General features: G+C 47.7%; 5 protein-coding genes across 5 annotated transcripts; 3 read left to right on the top strand and 2 right to left on the bottom strand.

Moving 5' to 3' along the window:
• Nucleotides 1-606: 606 nt before the first annotated feature.
• Nucleotides 607-2,979, bottom strand: F4812DRAFT_17387 (ferric reductase like transmembrane component-domain-containing protein). Its single transcript, XM_047929974.1, has one exon. It carries the CDS (start codon nucleotides 2,510-2,512, stop codon nucleotides 623-625), a length of 1,890 nt encoding a protein of 629 aa, XP_047794874.1. The 5' UTR covers nucleotides 2,513-2,979; the 3' UTR covers nucleotides 607-622.
• Nucleotides 2,980-5,185: 2,206 nt separating this feature from the next.
• F4812DRAFT_409415 (uncharacterized protein) lies at nucleotides 5,186-5,939 on the top strand. The gene has a single exon (XM_047932436.1). The coding sequence runs from the start codon at nucleotides 5,513-5,515 to the stop codon at nucleotides 5,756-5,758; it is 246 nt and encodes an 81-aa protein (XP_047794875.1). The 5' UTR covers nucleotides 5,186-5,512; the 3' UTR covers nucleotides 5,759-5,939.
• On the top strand, nucleotides 5,940-8,828 carry F4812DRAFT_409416 (anaphase-promoting complex subunit 5-domain-containing protein). The gene has a single exon (XM_047932437.1). The coding sequence runs from the start codon at nucleotides 6,267-6,269 to the stop codon at nucleotides 8,613-8,615; it is 2,349 nt and encodes a 782-aa protein (XP_047794876.1). The 5' UTR covers nucleotides 5,940-6,266; the 3' UTR covers nucleotides 8,616-8,828.
• Nucleotides 8,829-9,867: 1,039 nt separating this feature from the next.
• On the bottom strand, nucleotides 9,868-11,438 carry F4812DRAFT_409417 (CIA30-domain-containing protein; the record flags this gene model as incomplete). The annotated part of the gene is made up of 2 exons (XM_047932438.1): nucleotides 11,076-11,438; nucleotides 9,868-10,993 (listed from the first exon to the last, which is right to left on the bottom strand). Coding segments are annotated over exons 1-2 (806 nt in total), but the record flags the coding sequence as incomplete, so codon positions are not given.
• A 548-nt stretch (nucleotides 11,439-11,986) lies between these two features.
• F4812DRAFT_17455 (ANTH-domain-containing protein) lies at nucleotides 11,987-16,114 on the top strand. The gene is made up of 5 exons (XM_047929988.1): nucleotides 11,987-12,198; nucleotides 12,336-12,476; nucleotides 12,554-13,035; nucleotides 13,102-15,512; nucleotides 15,582-16,114. Exons 1-5 carry the CDS (start codon nucleotides 12,167-12,169, stop codon nucleotides 15,666-15,668), a joined length of 3,153 nt encoding a protein of 1,050 aa, XP_047794878.1. The 5' UTR covers nucleotides 11,987-12,166; the 3' UTR covers nucleotides 15,669-16,114.
• Nucleotides 16,115-17,330: the final 1,216 nt, after the last annotated feature.

Genomic DNA, 17,330 nt, shown 5'->3' on the forward strand with positions numbered 1-17,330 from the left:
GGGAGAGAGGCCGTCTCTCATTATGATTGACTGACTCATCCTTTTTTCTATAAACAACCGTTATCCTTTTTTTCTTTTTTTTTAATTTAAAAAAAATGCAGCTCACTAATGTAGGTACACGATGGCCTTGGCCTAGCTTAGTCTAGCCTCAACTCAAGCATTAGGTTTGGAAAGCACATCTTAAAAACTACTTAAGGGTTATTCATCATACAATGTAGATAATATAGCCCAATAAGCTTCTTTTTATTATCGAAGAAGGAAAAAAAGACCACCTTAGTATTTGGACGGGAACGGAAAATCCGCCCTTAATTTCAGCCACCCCTAACGCCTCGGCTATGGATTGGATGCAAAAATAAAGAGACCTCTCTCTCCCCCCCTTCCCACTTACGCTATTCTATGTATACTGTTCCTAAGGTAGATAAACCAGTGCCGTGGTCTGGTGGTCCCTTGTGGTCCCTTGTGATGCGCGGGTGCATTTCAGGGGCTGGATACCTAGTAGCCTCATGGATTCCATTCGATGGCGGCCTCGTTCGCGATGTTTCGATCATCTGGAATATGGATTGCGTCGAGGAAAAAAAAAGGACCGAGTAAAATCCTCTCATGACCCCCTTCTTCTTCCTGTTTACCACGTAAAGCTCTCCTCGACAAAGTCCACTACGGAGCTCTCGTCCTGAACGCTGCGGACCGCTTGTCGCACGTCATCAGCGAGCGAGCCAGGGCCGCATACCGTGACGCACATCGCTCCGACCTGCTCCTCGACCTCCTTCTTGAGCAGGGTAAGGATGTTGGGTCTTCCTGGAAACATCTGGACTGTGCTGGAAGCCGAGATGATCTCCTTTGTGTTCTTCGGTCTCGTGACGAATAACCGGACGTTAAGGATCTCCCGCCTCCTAGGCATTCGTAGAATCTCGTCCATCCAGGGTCGCACCCACGTTAGCGACTCGGTGTCACGTATTATCCATACTAGCGTAACCCGTCTTGTCGCAATTGTTCCTTCGTCGAAGCCCTCGATTAAGGGCTTGAGGTAGGAGATCTGGTGGGTGATACCGGTCGAGCCGGCAAATAACACGGCGTGACCGTACGAGTCAAGTGAGTGATGGCCAGCGTAGGGGCCTTCCAAGGCGGCCCTGACCCGGATGGAAGGAGACCCTGCCTTAAGTGCTTTTTCATAAAGCTTCCGGGTGAAACCCGTGTGGGCACCAATGAGAAAAGATACCGATGTGGCGCCTCTCCTTCGGCTTTCGCTGTCGGACTTCTCTACAGTTGTCGCGTCGGCTTCGGGCTGATGTTCGACCCAGGCGATAGAGAAGGGGTGGTTCTCCCACGGATTAATCCCCATGAAGCGGACATACGCGTGCGTTCCCGGTTGGATGTCGACATGGCGAGGTAAATGCATCGTAACGCGAGTGGTTTCACCAGGTAGAGGTTCTACGACGGCTTCGGTGAAGCCTTTTCCTTTTGCCCAGTTATTATAGGCCAGACGGAACATGCGAGCCAGTCGTTCCGCTCCCCATAGTATAAAGATTGCTATCACCCACGGGAGCTGGGGAAGACCACCGGGAAGAGTCGCCGTCGCACAGTGGACCCAGGTCATGGCAAAGATAATAAAAGCCAAGACGATATGGAACGTGAGAAACGTCTCATAGAAAGCGTGTCGGACTGGCGAGATGGAGAAGAAAAGTAAGATGACCAGGGCTATCGTTCCAGCAAAACCAGAAGCTAGGAAGGGGTCATGAACCAGTCGGAAATTCATGCCATCATATCCGTCGGCCGCAGCCGCGACCACAGCCCAGGCAATCGTATGTATAACAGCCTCTATTACGACCATCCGGCCCATCCATCGATGGAGGAGATTGTATGTATCGAAACTGACTCTTAGCATTGCAATAAGGGGGTTGTTGCGGCCTGCCATGATGATAAGGGGGACCATGTTGACAAGAGATAACATTCCGGAACGGCCTCGGATCTCAGCAGCCAGAGCGTATCGATTTTCCTGATACCAGTCCACGTGGCATAAGTAAACTAGGTTGCTTATCAAGTAGACGCCTAGGATAACGGAGTGAAGCCGGGACGGCAAGGTTCCTATGCTGATGGCAGATGATATCTTGATCTCTCGATTGTGTCGCTTCTTCCATAGAGGGGCATAGATAAGATTCCTCTTCATCCACGGCATCCAGCTCCACTGCGACCTCTTCCAATAAGTTTGCTTTTCTCCCGGGGTCGCCATGGCCGAGACGTGACGTAACTTGGTCCATCCTATCTCAATAAGACGGATAGCAAGTACGATAAGCGCGATGATACCCAGTGTCCACCATAGCATATCCTTAAACAGCAGGTTACTGGGCTGATCGACGCCATTTAATGAAGTAGAAAATTGGCCTATATTTGAGGCTGCCGAATCTGTATCTGTTCCTGTAGGCTTATCAGAAGTATTTGAATCTCGAAGTGCGAGTATCGCAGCTGGTGTGAGTGATCCGAAGGCGGTAACCCGCCTGCGGTCTATTAGCGCCATGATATTATTTTTAATACCGACTTGCGGTATGTATGTACGGGGTTTGTTCGTGATCTTCGTTGCAAAGTATTGATATTGTCCTTCGAAAGAGTAGCAGAATGAAACAGGCGGGGCCGAGGGATAGACAAGATGATCTGTAAGAGATAAAAGGAGATTTACCCCGTAATCCAGAAGCCTCGAGGGCAAAAGCGTTCTTGATGTAAGAGTTTATGAATGCATTGTTCCATGGAACAACTAAGGGGTTATGAGCGAATGTTGCTGTAAGTCTTTGTAGGTGGAACTTTCGTAAGTTTCGCCCCCTTTGTCCTTTTTTTTGTCTTGGGCACGGTAAGAGAGCGCTTGTTGCCAATTTTGCTGAAGACTTGATATAAAATAAAGCTTTGGTTGGGAGACAAGCAGTAGGTGTATGGCGACAGTGTTGTTCCCTTTGTTGCCTTAAGGTTAACGTTGACAAATGGGAAGTTCAGGCTGGTAGCCGAGAGAAGTTGATTTATTCCAAGAAGGGAGGGTGGTGGGGTGTGGTTGGCAATATGGTCGTGGTGATATATTGCTTACCCACGTTTTTTTTTTTAAAAAAAAAGATCGTGGTTGTCCGGTTAGATGGAACTTGACGTGTTGATGCGTTTAGCAATGCGGGATTGATTGCCGGTAAAAATGTTGTTAGAAAAGAGAGTGAATGTGAATGTGAAAGTACGCGTATGTGTATGTGGATGTGGATGTGTAGGTATGAAGCAGGGTGGAGGGTTTGGTTAGGCCGGGAAATTACAAGTAAAATTTAGCTATGCACGGTCTGCTTCTAGAAATAGTCCTTGAACGAGTGGGATAAAAAGATAAATTGTAGTGGTGAAAATGAAGTTGTAAAAGACCGGGGGGGAGGGAAAGAAAAGAAATAAGTATAATAATGACATTTGTTTTCTCTCGGATTTTTGCCACAAATGGCAAAAGAGAGGGAGAAAAAAAAAACGGTTGATAATAAGCTTCGCACCTGGGTCGGTTGTCAGGTTGTTCAGATTGCTAGTTTGTCAACCACAATATCACCATATCACCTAGGTTATCACCTAAAAAAGAGAATTGCTGAAGTCGGGTTCACTGATCAATAGTTGAACAGAAAACACTGGAAACGCCCGTCGATCATTAGGAGCAGATCATCGAGTTTATGCAAGGTCCCGTCATCACATTGGCGCTACTCGACTTACGACTTACACACCTTAGCAGCCTTAGGTGCAATACTTTTTAAAAGCAGTGGCGAGAACCCTTGACTCATGTACAATACAACTGATAATCTTGAATCAAGAACGTGGGGCACTTTAAGCAAGTTGCCTGCCCTTTTCAACGTACCTAATCTAGTTTCGTCAAGGTGCTGGTGTCGTGTTTTCAAAGATCTTACTATGTAGAGGCCGGTTGGCGAAATAGCTTTGCTTGGTATGTCCGTGATTTCCTAGCTGCGGTGGTACGAACTCGATGATTCGTCCACAGACGCCTGACGCTCCGCCCGCTCTTCTCCACCTACCCGAAAACAATTCAGGTACAGGGATCTGAGTCGTATCTGATAGGGTCAGGGGTTTCGACTTTAACTTTTCTAGGGAGCACCGGAAGATCCCAGACTCCCAGTCGGCCAGTACGACCCAGCGGTCAATAAACCAAATTATTTGATTGGTGGGATGTTTACCTTAAGGTAAGGTACCTTACAGGCTTACAGGTGCCTTACCTTTAGGAGACCTAAGACATTCCTTGCTTGCTGAAAAGCACGACTTCAGGGGCTAGAGGGGCAGAGGGGCTGTGAGGTTCTTATTTCCTTAGGCTGAAGTTTGAACTTCCAGGCTTAAAGAAATTCGCCAATGGCAGAAGAATTTGGAAACCCCTGTTTGATTGATTTTACCCAGATTGTACAGATTTACTATGTATCTGCTACGAATTTTAATCCGTACTTACATACGATTCGTAGTACAGGTGGACATCTCCGTAGAGTGCGCCTCCAACCTCACGAGCACGAAAACGTGTCGTATATTGAAACATTGTTTTCTCCGCCTTCGTCCTCGGTCCGCTCCCCCAAACCATTATTCCTCCGAGTCAAAGATGTCCGAGTCGGTCTATTTAGGGTTGTCGGATGATGATCGTACGACCTTCGAGAAACAATTTTATAAGAGCCTATCATCTATTGTCATATACTGCTCATCTAAATCTGAATAACATCTAAAATCAGTGGCTATCCGCCTATCCGTCTATACAGGTACCTAGGTAGTCATAAAGTGGTTGGAGAATCTGTGTCGTACGATCTATAACATTAGGTACCTTTACCTTAGGTAGGTATTGTACACATGTAGAAACCGGCTCTTTGGAGGTAGGCCATGAACTACACTATTCTTTGGTGCTTAGTATGTATATGCCATGTAAATAATGGCCTCCTCGTCAACGAGTATGACGACACGGCGTTCCAAGTCCTGGATCTTCCGATCTGTTATCCTAGGAGGCACTACGGATGGATGAACGCGGGGTTGATATAATATAATATAGCGACTTTTAAGCAAAGGCGATATGCCCTACCTAGGTAGTATCTTACAGAGAAGAATAAGGTAGTATTCGGGAGCAATCTACGATGATATACTATATGTAGAACTCCGCTCTATACTAAGTCATGGATTAACAGGACAGCCAGCAACCTTAAACAGTTACATTTTATCTCATGCAGCAATATATTTGCTCATTATGTGCCAGGGTCGCAAACCGCGCGCATCGTGTAAATACCAGCAATGCGGTAGCAAGCTTCCATGTCCAGTTTCTTCGTCTATATATATATACCTACCTAAGGTACCTAGATAAAGCGTGTTTCCTACCAAGCATACTGCCTATGTCTCATGTAAAGAGCTAAAAGTTATCGTTGAAGTAAACCTTGGAGGCCAAAGGCTGCACTTCTCCTTGGCGTTTAACTGCCCCGTCATATTTTATTCCAACAGGGTTTAATATCTCATCTCATAACCGAGGCACCTCCTTTTTTTTAATATGCAATCTCTCTTGGTGTCCTATCTACTCTCCGAACTTTTGCTTTTTAATTCATCCATATCTTCTGTAAAGTTTGTTTACTCCTTGATCTTGACTTTCACCATAGGTATTACATTCTATCTGAGGACGGTGTCCAAGTTTAGACATCAATCTATATGGAACTCCCACTGCCTAAACAATCATCATTTTGAGAATTGTCGATTTCACGACGTCCAAAGGTACCATATCATTTTAAGTTTTAACTAAGGCATTATGTGACCAGCATGCACTCACATGCTTAATGGCTTAAAATACGGATTTATGAGTAAAATGTTTATGTAAATTTCACATGCTCGTTAAAAGGTATTATATGCATAAAAAGAGGTGGCTCCAATATCGCGAGTCAACGCGCCTATTCACAGGTACCTAGTCCGTACCTAAGATACCTAACCTTAGTAAGAAATAACCTTCACATGGGAAGAGTCGAAAATATCGGAAGGAGCATACTTGATTCTGATCAATTTATCTCAATGCTTTTCATTTAGTGGAAATTCTCTTTCTTGACACCTTCAGGCTTACAGAACAAAACCAAAACAAACTTAAAAAAAAATTGGTTCAGTCCTATCCTCATGAGATCAACCCCACGCGTGATGGCCGTTTGTAGACGGAACACATCTATAAAAACCAAGCTCATCACAATACACCCAAGATAATAGACATTCGGGCGGTCTATCGTCAAGCAAAAACTCAAAAACTCAAATCATACGACAGCATCATGTCTCGCTTTCTCAATCCGGCCAAAATTGGCCTCCTCGCCTTGATCGAATTATACACGAAAAAAGCAGTCCCCACGGACTCGATTGTGGATGTGCTGTCCTTCATAACTTCTCACTTGATAGACAGTGACGCTCAAGCTTCGTTTTCCACTCCTAAGGGAAGATGGAAGCGAGCCGAGACGACTGTAAGTCTGGTCATCTCTATTGCAGACTTCGAGAAAGTCTTGGCACCACATACTGCCGCCTCTGGTATGCCCGGACGGAGTCTGTGGTACGTCTTCCTGGATAGACTTTGGAAGATCGATTCTCTCGACTCCTTACATGAATTCTTTGGCCATTGCTCGGCTCTGTTAGCAAAGACCAGAGATGAACTCCGTCATGATGCCGAGTTGGGAATTCCAGCTCCGGCTCCCGAAGTCATATTGCTCTCCCGCAATTCACCATTCGGCGCATTCGTGCGGAGGTCCCAACTAGAATTCACAAGATTACGTTTTCACGACGCGTTCGAATTATGGAAAGACTTCGTTAAGTATCGCCAGGCTACGGCGACCTATTACCGAAAAAAGACGCCATCTTTCCAGAGGCTCAGTTTCGACAACGTCCTCTTAACTGGCGAGAATGACTGGGGTTCAGGAGTGGACGCCATCGCCTCCGTAACCTACGGGGACATGCTTAGAGATGACCCAAACTCGACCTTACCTGTCAGCACTGACGATATTGAGAAACTCTTAGAGTTCCAAATCGAGCAGATGCAAAAGTACGGCAACAGAGTACCATTGGAGATACAACACCAATTTCACGACCTATTGAACGATAGCTTCATGATACCGAGTTTATCTCATTACCTAAGCTATTTAGATGCATGGAGGGCAGGAGACTACTCCACCTCTTTTGATTATTTACATCGTTATTTCGACTACACAATGCAGAATAGGGACAGATCTTTCTATCAGTACGCACTTATGAACTTAGCAGTACTCCAAGCTGACTTTGGGTGCTACAAGGAAGCAATTTCAGCAATGCTGGAAACTGTCTCTACTGCCAGGGAGAATCGAGACATGACGTGTCTGAATTTCGCCCTTAACTGGCTTTTTCACTTTGGCAGGGCACACCCCGAGATAACCAAGGAACTGGAATCAAATAGTATGTTAGGAACTGGCAAGGAGTCCCTAGCTTTTCTTAGAAGCAGGGCAAAGGAGACAGGTATGTGGACTTTGTGGAGTTCCACTCTTATGAGTGAGGCAAAGATGACCCTCTCAAACGGCGAAAGCGTAGCCACAGCGATTGAGCACCTTGTCAGAAGCTCTCAAATTATAGTCGAAAGGAACATGAGAAACATGCTCGGCTCCCAATTATCGATCAACATAGCATTATGGGACAGGCTAGGGATTGCCTACCTATCGGTAGCTACCTGCGAAATATTTATTCGGTGTCATGCTCGTAATTCAATATTCGACGACGAGCTAAAGGTAACGAGTCGTCAAGCTTCAATGCTAACCCTCAAGGGGAAGTACGACGAGGCACTTGAAATATTGGAAGGCATGGATGCCAATTCGCTCCGAGCTTGGAAGCCAAGTCAGTACTGGCACAAATTCCGTGGGATAATAAAATTGAGAAGAGATCTCCATCGAAATAACCTGGATGGGGCTGAACTACTGCTTTCACAGCTCCTCCAGTCTAAGAACGATGACCTGGAACCCGACCTTGCCTTTGTAGTTGACAACCTTCATATCGAATGCCTTGTTCGCAGAGGCAATCTCGATCAAGCCTTTTCGAAAGTAGGGAAGATGATATCGGAACTTCGTGATGAGAACAGGGATATTGCGTTACGAATCCGTCTACTTCTTCTCAAAGCCGAGCTTCTTGACAAGTGCGGTCGACCGCAGAAAGGGTTCACCATTGCTGTGAGGGCAGCCAATGTGGCCTGGCGAGCTCGGCTTATCCCCTATCTTTGGCCGGCAATCGGGGCTATTGCGAACATCCTAACATCACTTGGTGAATTCGAACCAGCCATCCAGCTCTTGAATGCAATCCTACCGCGCACATTCGAGTGCGAGAATGCAACAATGACGGCGAAACTCTACTCGTATCTTGGCGACGCAAATATGGGTATGGCGGGTAAGATGCCGCCAAAATCTATCAAGAGAAGAGAATTCATGACAAAGGCGTTAGAAGCGATCGAGGAGGCATTTAATCACTACTCGAGCGTGGAAGATATCGATAAGCAGTGCGAGATGATGGCTAAGAAAGCTACGATTATGAAAGTCTCTGGGGACAATGTACTGGCAAATGATTATGCTGCAGCATACTTGGCGATACGCAGAGATGCTGAGCGAATGACGATATGAAGGATGGCGATGACTTAGACTAGGTTAGGTACCTGTTACGGTATAATGATCAACCCGACATTTCACATTATCTTGATGCAATTGTATGTTTTCTAAACGAGGACAAAGCTGAAAAGTAGTCTTTCTGAAGAAGTTAATTACTAAAACATGTAGCTTAGGTCATTGCACCTTTTCTCATATGACAAAATGTCTAACATGAGGAAGATATATCTCTCAAAACTACTAAAAAAAAACCAAGTGAGGCTATAAGGGGCTAAGGCTGACAGTATAGGTATTACAAAACCTATTCATACTTATCTCTCTTGATCTTGCCATTCTCCCCCTCTTCGAGAGGAAGAGGGGGAAAAAAGCATTACCTAAAGCTAATAATGTCTCTCGGGACAGGTAGGTATCTAAGATGGTGTTTAGGTACCACTAGGAGTAGTACCTAGCGAACACTTGCCGGGGGGTTGAGGGTGAGGGTGGAGCTCGTCGCTCGTGGGCAGGCACGCGGCGCACACGCGGATCCAGCGCGTGGGCACGTTCTCGTCCGTCATCCGGATCTTTTGCTTGCAGCGGCCGACGCACGTCTCCTTCGCCCGGACCTCGTCGCAGAGCAGGGCCTTGCGGTGGCCCCGGCCGATCGGGTGGTCCCCGTAGGCGCACCAGGTTATTGTCCAGATTAGCTTGCACATGATGGCTTAGGTAAGTAGGTCTAGGTACCTAGCTATGTAAAAGATGAGGGAGGGTGGTGGCGGATGGGAGATGGCGGTGTTTTCTTTCTCTTTTTGCCAGGATATACGAGAGATAGAAGGTACATAAGAGGGACTGGGTACTAGTACCTACCCCCCGGGGGATGTTTATATGTATCCGTAGGCCGTATTCTGCTGGGTATAGAGGAATGTTCGGCGGGTTAGAAGACAGAAGCACAGAGTACCTATCGCTCCGTATCTTCCGGTAGCCACGTTGGAGCGGATGGAGGGTGAGTGAATACAGAGGCGTAGGAAACGTGGTGACTTAGCTCTCGACTACGATGGCCTATCGTGCGTAGCTTTCTTTGTAGCAGGTTAGCATTGCTTGCTCGTGCTGGCGAAGCTACTACTAGGTCATCTGCCACAAAGTAGGGGAGGTTTATAGGAAACGGATATGGGTAGAATACTCTTTACTAGGTATTTATCGAACAGGAACTTGACAATGGTTCTGTCACAATTTCCTTGCTAGACAGCTTGCTGGACAAAGACTTTGTCAGCTTTACATTCGTAGCTTATCAAGACATCGTTCAACATTTTCCCATTGCACCAGATACTAAGCTAACTACAGGAGCTGTTATTTTGGTACAGTCGACTTGCAATTCCCATCTTTTTTGTCATTGCTAAACTCAGGCAATCTTACGATAGGTAGGTGGTGAAAGGTTTGTTCTTTCTAGAGTTACACGTATGCGTATAGCTGGAAGCCTCCCTCTCGGCGCCAGCTTTGATACATTTATCCGTGAACACGGTCTTTTCGTGACTGCGGATATATTCATTTGATGACTTTTAAGTCGTATGGGGGCCGTAGGTGTTAGTAGTAGTTCTTCGCGTAATACGAAGAAAAAAAAAGTCCACATCCCCTTGTAACGCATAACCCAATATGACGTAGATTTCCAATACGGTGATGGATGTTCCAAGGTCACTTATCGGACCAGCTAATATGTCTTCCCTTCTTATCCTTCAACTGCCCCTCTCTGGCAACCGGCGGCTCGTCATCGACAACAACATGCTGCCCCTCCTCGTTCATATTATTCGTCGCCCAGATCCTCTCTATGCACAGCTCGAAGGGGCCGGGGACGCGGTCGGTCAGGCCGACGCCGATGGACTTGACCTTCTGCCGGAGCATCTCGGTCTGGGGCTCGACGACGAAGCCGTGGTTCGTCCGCACGAAGTCGTTCCACTTGATGAGCACCGTCTCCCACTCGCCGGGGCGCTTGGCGAACAGCCGGTGCTGGTGCAGGTCCGTCGGCACCAGCGAGTCCGTCTGCACGTTCACGAAGTAGCTCCGCCCGTCCGACTTGATGCGCAGCCCCAGGTACGTGTACATGTCGATGTTCCACAGCGCGCGCCCGAAGATCGTAGGGGGGCGGTCGAGAGTCCGCCATGCCGCGTATCCGGAGCGCTGGACCTCGGGCCGATGGGGGGGTAGGGCGGTCGATATGCTGCCGTGGAAGCGCGCGTAGCCATGCGCATTGTTGTTGTTGTTGTCCCCTTCGGAAGATGAAGCGGGGATCCAGTCGAGCGCGGCTTTGGAAAACCCGCCGATGTCGACGTCTGACATCACCTTGCACTCCTCGAGGGACTCGGGCTTGTGGAAGTCATGGAGGGGGAGCGGGCCCGAGGGGCCTTTTATGCCTTCGAGCTTGAGCGCTACGGGACGCGGGTGTTAGTTAGCCAGTGGATTGGTAGGCTACCTACTAGGTAGATAAGATGAGAGAATCGAGTTAAGTACCTATGTTGGAGAGGCGCTTGAATTCGTCGATGCTCCGGCGCACGAATCCCTTGCGCAGACAAACCGTGGTCGCGCGCATTTTGAAGAAGAAAAGGGTATCTTAAGTATAAGCTGAATGTTTTTCTTTTTTATATATAATTAGGGGAGTAAGATGAGCCAAAAAGGCTCGGACATCAGCTTTGACATTAGCAGCAGCAGAAGCGACACAGAGGAATTCAAACCTCGTAGGTCTGGAACGGAGCCATTGAGGTCGGGAGCTATTAGTGTATTGTGAAGAGTAAGGTAAGTACCTAAAGTAAAAGAAAGTTGAAGCTTTCGTCACTGAAAGGCTCTTAGATGCATTTTCAGCGGCGGAATTGTTATAATTAGAGAGTTTGGTCTAATGAAGGTTTTGATATGCAAGTACAAAGTAGACTATAACCTAAGTGTCTTGGCTGCTTGGTGCAAGTGCTGCCTGTCAAACGCCGAGCCAGCAAGCCGCGCGTTTTGTGGCGATAAAGGCTTGAAACCCCACCAGTACAAAGTACCTCTAGCGTAAATTAAGGTAACGGATGAATTTCGGAATGTCATGGATAAGGGGTTTAGGTACTAGTAAAAAGACCCATGTCGGTTTCTACCTAACGCTTACTGGCTTATCGAATGGTTCCAGGTTCCAAGACAAGCTTCCACAGCTTCCAAGAGCCTGAGCTGCGTCAGCCTTGACGGAATTGATCTGATCTTTTGGTTTTAACTCCAACTCCACCAAGTTTGCTTGTTGTGTTGTTGTATTTGTTGGAGTCGTAATTGCGAGGACCCTGACGTTGTACGAGTCAGGCATCGAAATTTTTTAAATTTATTTTTCAATGTTCTAAGGAACACCCCTTAATCCATAACACATCCCCGCGACGTTTGTCGTCTTCTTATTCCTATTATTACCTCCTGACGATCGTCAGGTGGGCGGGATGCGCTGCATTTGACAAGTAGTTTGTCACTTGAATCTGACGCTTTCATCCCAACTCCCTGATTCACTCTGATTCACGTATCTAAACCTTGCGAGAACAGTCGATTTGCTAGTAACAGAGAGCAAAACAGCAGGCAGTGATTTAATCACCATGGCTACAATCCGTAGTCTGGATCATTCCAAGTGCGTGTCTTCCCCTTTTTTTGAAAACTCCATTTCCGCAAAAAGCGCATGTAGATTTAACCACTCGAACTTATCGCCATTATGGATATGGAATTTACTTTCGGTTCTGCGATAGCTGCTAATTACCTAAAATATAGATCCGAAGCCGAACTTGCCATCAACATCAGAAAAGCAACTAGTCCGGAAGAGACGGCGCCGAAACGAAAACATGTACGAAGTGCTATCGTTTATACCTGGGACCACAAGTCCTCCCAGTCCTTCTGGGCTGGTATGAAAGTGTACGTGGCTAGGCTTTTAAGGATCAGCGTATAGGTGTAGGAACTAGGAACTAGGAACTAACTGGGAATATATTTAGGCAGCCTATTCTTGCCGACGAGGTGCAAACGTTCAAGGCCCTGATTACTATTCACAGAGTCTTGCAGGAAGGACACCCCCAGACCTTAAGGGAGGCCATGGCAAATCGACCTTGGATCGACAGTCTGAACAGAGGTTTAGCCGGCGAGGGCGTCCGAGGGTACGGACCCCTGATCCGAGAATATGTCTACTTCCTCCTAGCGAAACTATCATTCCACCAGCAGCACCCCGAGTTTAACGGAACATTCGAGTACGAGGAATACGTTAGCTTGAAGGCGATTAACGATCCCAACGAGGGTTACGAGACCATTACCGACCTTATGTCGCTGCAGGACAAGATCGAGCAATTCCAGAAGCTGATCTTTTCGCATTTCCGAAATGTTGGGAACAACGAGTGTAGAATCTCAGCCATTGTTCCCTTGGTACAAGAAAGTTATGGAATTTACAAATTCATCACAAGCATGCTAAGAGCCATGCATTCAAGTACGGAGACCACAGACACAGATTCTCCTGTTGTATCGTTGTATTCTTATAACTAACGTTACATAGCAACGGGCGACAACGACGCCTTAGAACCCCTAAGACAGCGTTACGATGCGCAGCACTACCGATTAGTCAAGTTCTATTACGAATGCTCCAACTTGCGTTACTTGACCAGTTTAATTACGATCCCGAAACTACCGCAAGATCCACCCAACTTGCTCGCAGAAGACGAAAACTCCCCTGCGTTACCAGCGCGACCGAAGCAGGAGATCGAGCGCGCGCCCACCCCTGTTCGCCCGCCCAAGTCCGAGGAACCCGATGAGATCGCCGAGTTCTGGCAGGGTGAGATTGATCGGCAGAATAGGGAATACGAGGAACAGCAAAGGGTATTGCAAGAACGTCAAGCAGCAGCCCTTCGTGCTCAACAAGAAGCCCAAATGCAGGCCCAGCGTGACTTTGAGGAGCAGCAAAGGCTGTTAGCAGAGCAACAGCGTAGGGAACAAGAAGCGCTACTAGCTCAACAAGCTCAATGGCAGACGCAAGGGCGCCTAGCCGAGCTCGAACAAGAGAACCTGAATGCGAGGGCCCAGTATGAGCGCGATCAACTAATGTTGCAACAATACGACCAACGAGTGAAGGCACTTGAGAACGAGTTAGCCCAGATCCAGAACAACTTTGGTCAACAATTAACTAGCAAGGATGACCAAATCCGAGCCCTACAAGAGCAGGTCAACACATGGCGAACCAAGTACGAGTCCTTAGCGAAGCTCTACTCCCAGCTGCGTCACGAACATCTCGACCTACTGCAGAAATTCAAGACGGTTCAGCTAAAAGCGGCATCAGCCCAAGAAGCAATTGAGAAGCGCGAGAAGCTAGAGCGTGAGATCAAGACCAAGAACCTAGAATTAGCAGACATGATTCGGGAACGGGACCGAGCCCTTCACGAGAAGGATAGGTTGAGCGGTAGCAACAAGGACGAGGTTGAGAAGCTGAAGCGAGAACTCCGTATGGCCATCGACAGAGCCGACAACCTCGAACGAAGCAAAGGCAACGAGTTGTCTACTATGCTCTCCAAGTACAACAGGGAGATGGCGGATTTGGAAGAAGCCCTGCGAACCAAGTCGCGTGCCCTTGAGGAAGCGCAGGCTAAGGTTCGAGATGGAAGCTCAGACCTCGAACAGTTGCTCCGCGAGAAGGAGGAAGAACTCGAGGTTTACAAGGCTGGCATGGACCAGGCCTTGGTCGAGTTGACCGAGCTAAAGCAGACCCAAGGCGATACAGATCATGCGCTAGACGGCCAGATTGATGCTCTCATAATGGCGAACCTTGACAAGATCAACGACATTATCGACTCAGTACTGCAAGCAGGTGTGGTTCGAGTAGATGATGCGCTCTACGAACTGGATTCGACGATGCAGGCTGGTAACCAGAACGCTTCGCCGACATATGTGCTATCCCAAGTTGAAAAGGCCGTGGCGAGCGCTTCTGAATTTGCTACCGCTTTCAACAACTTCATCGCCGATGGTCCCAATGCCAGTCATGCGGAATTAATCAAGGCGACCAACGTCTTCGCGGGGGCTATCGCAGATGTATGCAGCAACACGAAAGGGTTGAATCGACTCGCTTCCGACGAAAAGAAGTCTGATCAGCTCATCAACGGCGCTCGCGCTGCTGCCCAGTCTACCGTCAAGCATTTCCGTAGCCTTCAAAGCTTTAGGTTAGAAGGCATGGACCCTCTACAGAAGACTGACGTTGTTGTGAACGGCAGTAGCGACGTTCGTCTAAACCTCCAGAAATTGACTACTCTGGTGGAGACATTCGCTCCCTCAGGTCGACTGGCAAACAACAAGGGCGATATAGGCGACCTTGTCGACGCCGAACTTAGCAAGGCGGCAGATGCCATCGCTGCAGCGGCCGCTCGCCTGGCTAAGCTCAAGAACAAACCTCGTGACGGATACTCGACCTACGAGCTCAAGGTTCACGACTCGATACTCGATGCTGCGACAGCGGTAACCAATGCCATTGCTCAGCTCATCAAAGCCGCTACCACCACGCAGCAAGAGATCGTCCAGGCGGGCCGTGGAAGCTCATCAAGGACAGCTTTCTACAAGAAGAATAACCGATGGACCGAGGGTCTCATCTCAGCTGCGAAGGCTGTGGCTACGTCTACCAATACACTCATTGAGACAGCAGATGGTGTCCTCTCAGGCCGCAACAGCCCTGAGCAGCTTATCGTCGCTTCGAACGACGTGGCCGCCTCGACGGCTCAGCTCGTGGCTGCCAGCCGTGTCAAGGCCGGCTTCATGAGCAAGAGCCAGGAAAACCTGGAGCAGGCCAGCAAGGCTGTGGGCGCCGCGTGCAGAGCGCTCGTGCGACAGGTGCAGAACATGATCAAGGACCGAAACCAAGAGGACGAGGGTGTGGATTACGCCAAGCTTAACCCGCACGAGTTCAAGGTCCGGGAGATGGAGCAGCAGGTAAGTTAATGATGGCAACATTTATTTATAATTTCTTTGCGCAAGTACTAACGACACGTTTAATCACAGGTGGAGATTCTGCAACTCGAGAACGCGTTGGCTGCCGCGCGACACCGGTTAGGCGAGATGCGCAAGATCTCGTACCAGGAGGACTAGATGCGGGAAGTACCTAGGAGGCGAGAGTAAAAAGTCAAGAGTGAGAGCAGATTCAGGGGAGGAGAGGTTTTATACCCCCTTTTTTAGTGGTTAGTCAGTTGTTAGCTGTGTTATTATTATTATCCATCTTATCTTCTCTTACTCTTACTCTTACTCTTACTCTTACTGTGTTTGGCGACCCTTTTTTTTTATGTATTTAATTGTTATTTTTTTATGCCTCGGAAGCGGGCTGAATGTTAGTTAGGTAGTGAGAGGTAGCGAATAAGCAAAGCAGCACTTCCATGTCTCCCCTCCCCGGAGACCTGCGCATAAATACCTACCTAGGCACCTAACCTATATACTCGAAACTAATGGGTTGCTTTAAAATAACTTTGCATAACAGGTATAATGTCATAATGCACTTGCATCAGTGTTGCTCCTTTCAATATCGGCCCTTACCTGGTAGTTGCCAGCTTTGCTAACTCTAAATCTTCATCAACCAAGAACTACCTAGATTTATAGAAGGCGCCAGTTGGTATTAATCAAATCTCTTAACTAAAAGAAAAGAAATCATTTAGGTAGTTGTCGTGCTACTTGGACTTGCCGCACCAACGACTATGGAAAGTACAATACCTTAGCAACAAGAGGCTGCAAGTGCTTGCAAGTACAAGTGCAGGTGCAGGTGCAACTGGGCAACTGGGCAACCAAATTGCTGCTATAACAGAATTTCCTCCCAGACAGCAGATTTCTTTTCTTTCTCCCTCTTCATGTTTTCAACAACCGCAGAAACACGCACACACACATTATTCAACCACAACCACAATAACTATATTCCACCAATACCCAACCTACCTGCAAACCCCTATTTTAGCATTTTGACCTGATCAACAATCTTTTTCGTCGTGAGTTAGGTTAGGTATTCAACTCCCTGAGGGATGATCTACGGCCTCGCCCACGCAAGAAGCCCACCCGCTTCCGTTGTTCTGCCTGCAAATATGTCATAGTGGTACCTACCCACAGACATTCCTTCAACAACAACTCGCGTTTCCTAGGCTGGAGGACTACTTCTTCCAGTCGTCTGATGCGGAGAAGTCCAGTATCATCACAAGTCGTCATCGTCCATTGACATGGAGCTCAAGGTCGTGTTCGCATCTTGTAATTTGCGGTGCGGTCAACTCATCTCGATATTGCCACGCGGATAAGAAAAGTTGTCTCCTTCTCCTCGATTCGCTGCGCGGCGTTGTTTGGTACGTTCTTATGTCTTTCTTTACATGGGCGCGGACAAACAAGTGCTGATCATATATCTATAGTATCGAAAGATTTCTCCAACGTCCGCCAGAAGTAGACGGCACTATGTCGGATAGGGACCAACGCGGTTATTAGTATCGCATCGGTCTCCGACATATCCCACAGGCTTTCGGCACCACATATTATGGCCTGTCTGAGGAACCCTTCTGCCCTCAAATCTCCCGGGACGCGCTCAGCAGCAACAGCCTTGAGAGAAACCTCAGAGTCTTAGAGAAGGCGTATATACAAGACGCCGACACCATGAGCGCCCTATTTATATGATGCCTTTCTTGTCGGAACAAAATACACCAGGTAAGTAACACCTCTCTCTAGCTACTACTTGCTATTTTCTCCTTGACGCATTTTCGCTGTTTAGTTTCTAACTTTTGCAAATCT

This window comes from Daldinia caldariorum (assembly GCF_022478825.1).
Source record: "Daldinia caldariorum strain CBS 122874 unplaced genomic scaffold F4812scaffold_1, whole genome shotgun sequence".
Classification (NCBI taxonomy): Eukaryota; Fungi; Ascomycota; class Sordariomycetes; order Xylariales; family Hypoxylaceae; genus Daldinia; species Daldinia caldariorum.

What these genes read in the sequence shown, in the direction of transcription:
- F4812DRAFT_17387 (XM_047929974.1), bottom strand. Translation starts at nt 2,512, where the DNA reads ATGGCGCTAATAGACCGCAGGCGGGTTACCGCCTTCGGATCACTCACA.
- F4812DRAFT_409415 (XM_047932436.1), top strand. Translation starts at nt 5,513, where the DNA reads ATGCAATCTCTCTTGGTGTCCTATCTACTCTCCGAACTTTTGCTTTTT.
- F4812DRAFT_409416 (XM_047932437.1), top strand. Translation starts at nt 6,267, where the DNA reads ATGTCTCGCTTTCTCAATCCGGCCAAAATTGGCCTCCTCGCCTTGATC.
- F4812DRAFT_17455 (XM_047929988.1), top strand. Translation starts at nt 12,167, where the DNA reads ATGGCTACAATCCGTAGTCTGGATCATTCCAA. An exon ending in CGTAGTCTGGATCATTCCAA is followed by an intron (nt 12,199 to 12,335) that starts GTGCGTGTCTTC and finishes CCTAAAATATAG; the next exon opens with ATCCGAAGCCGAACTTGCCA. An exon ending in TTCTGGGCTGGTATGAAAGT is followed by an intron (nt 12,477 to 12,553) that starts GTACGTGGCTAG and finishes GAATATATTTAG; the next exon opens with GCAGCCTATTCTTGCCGACG.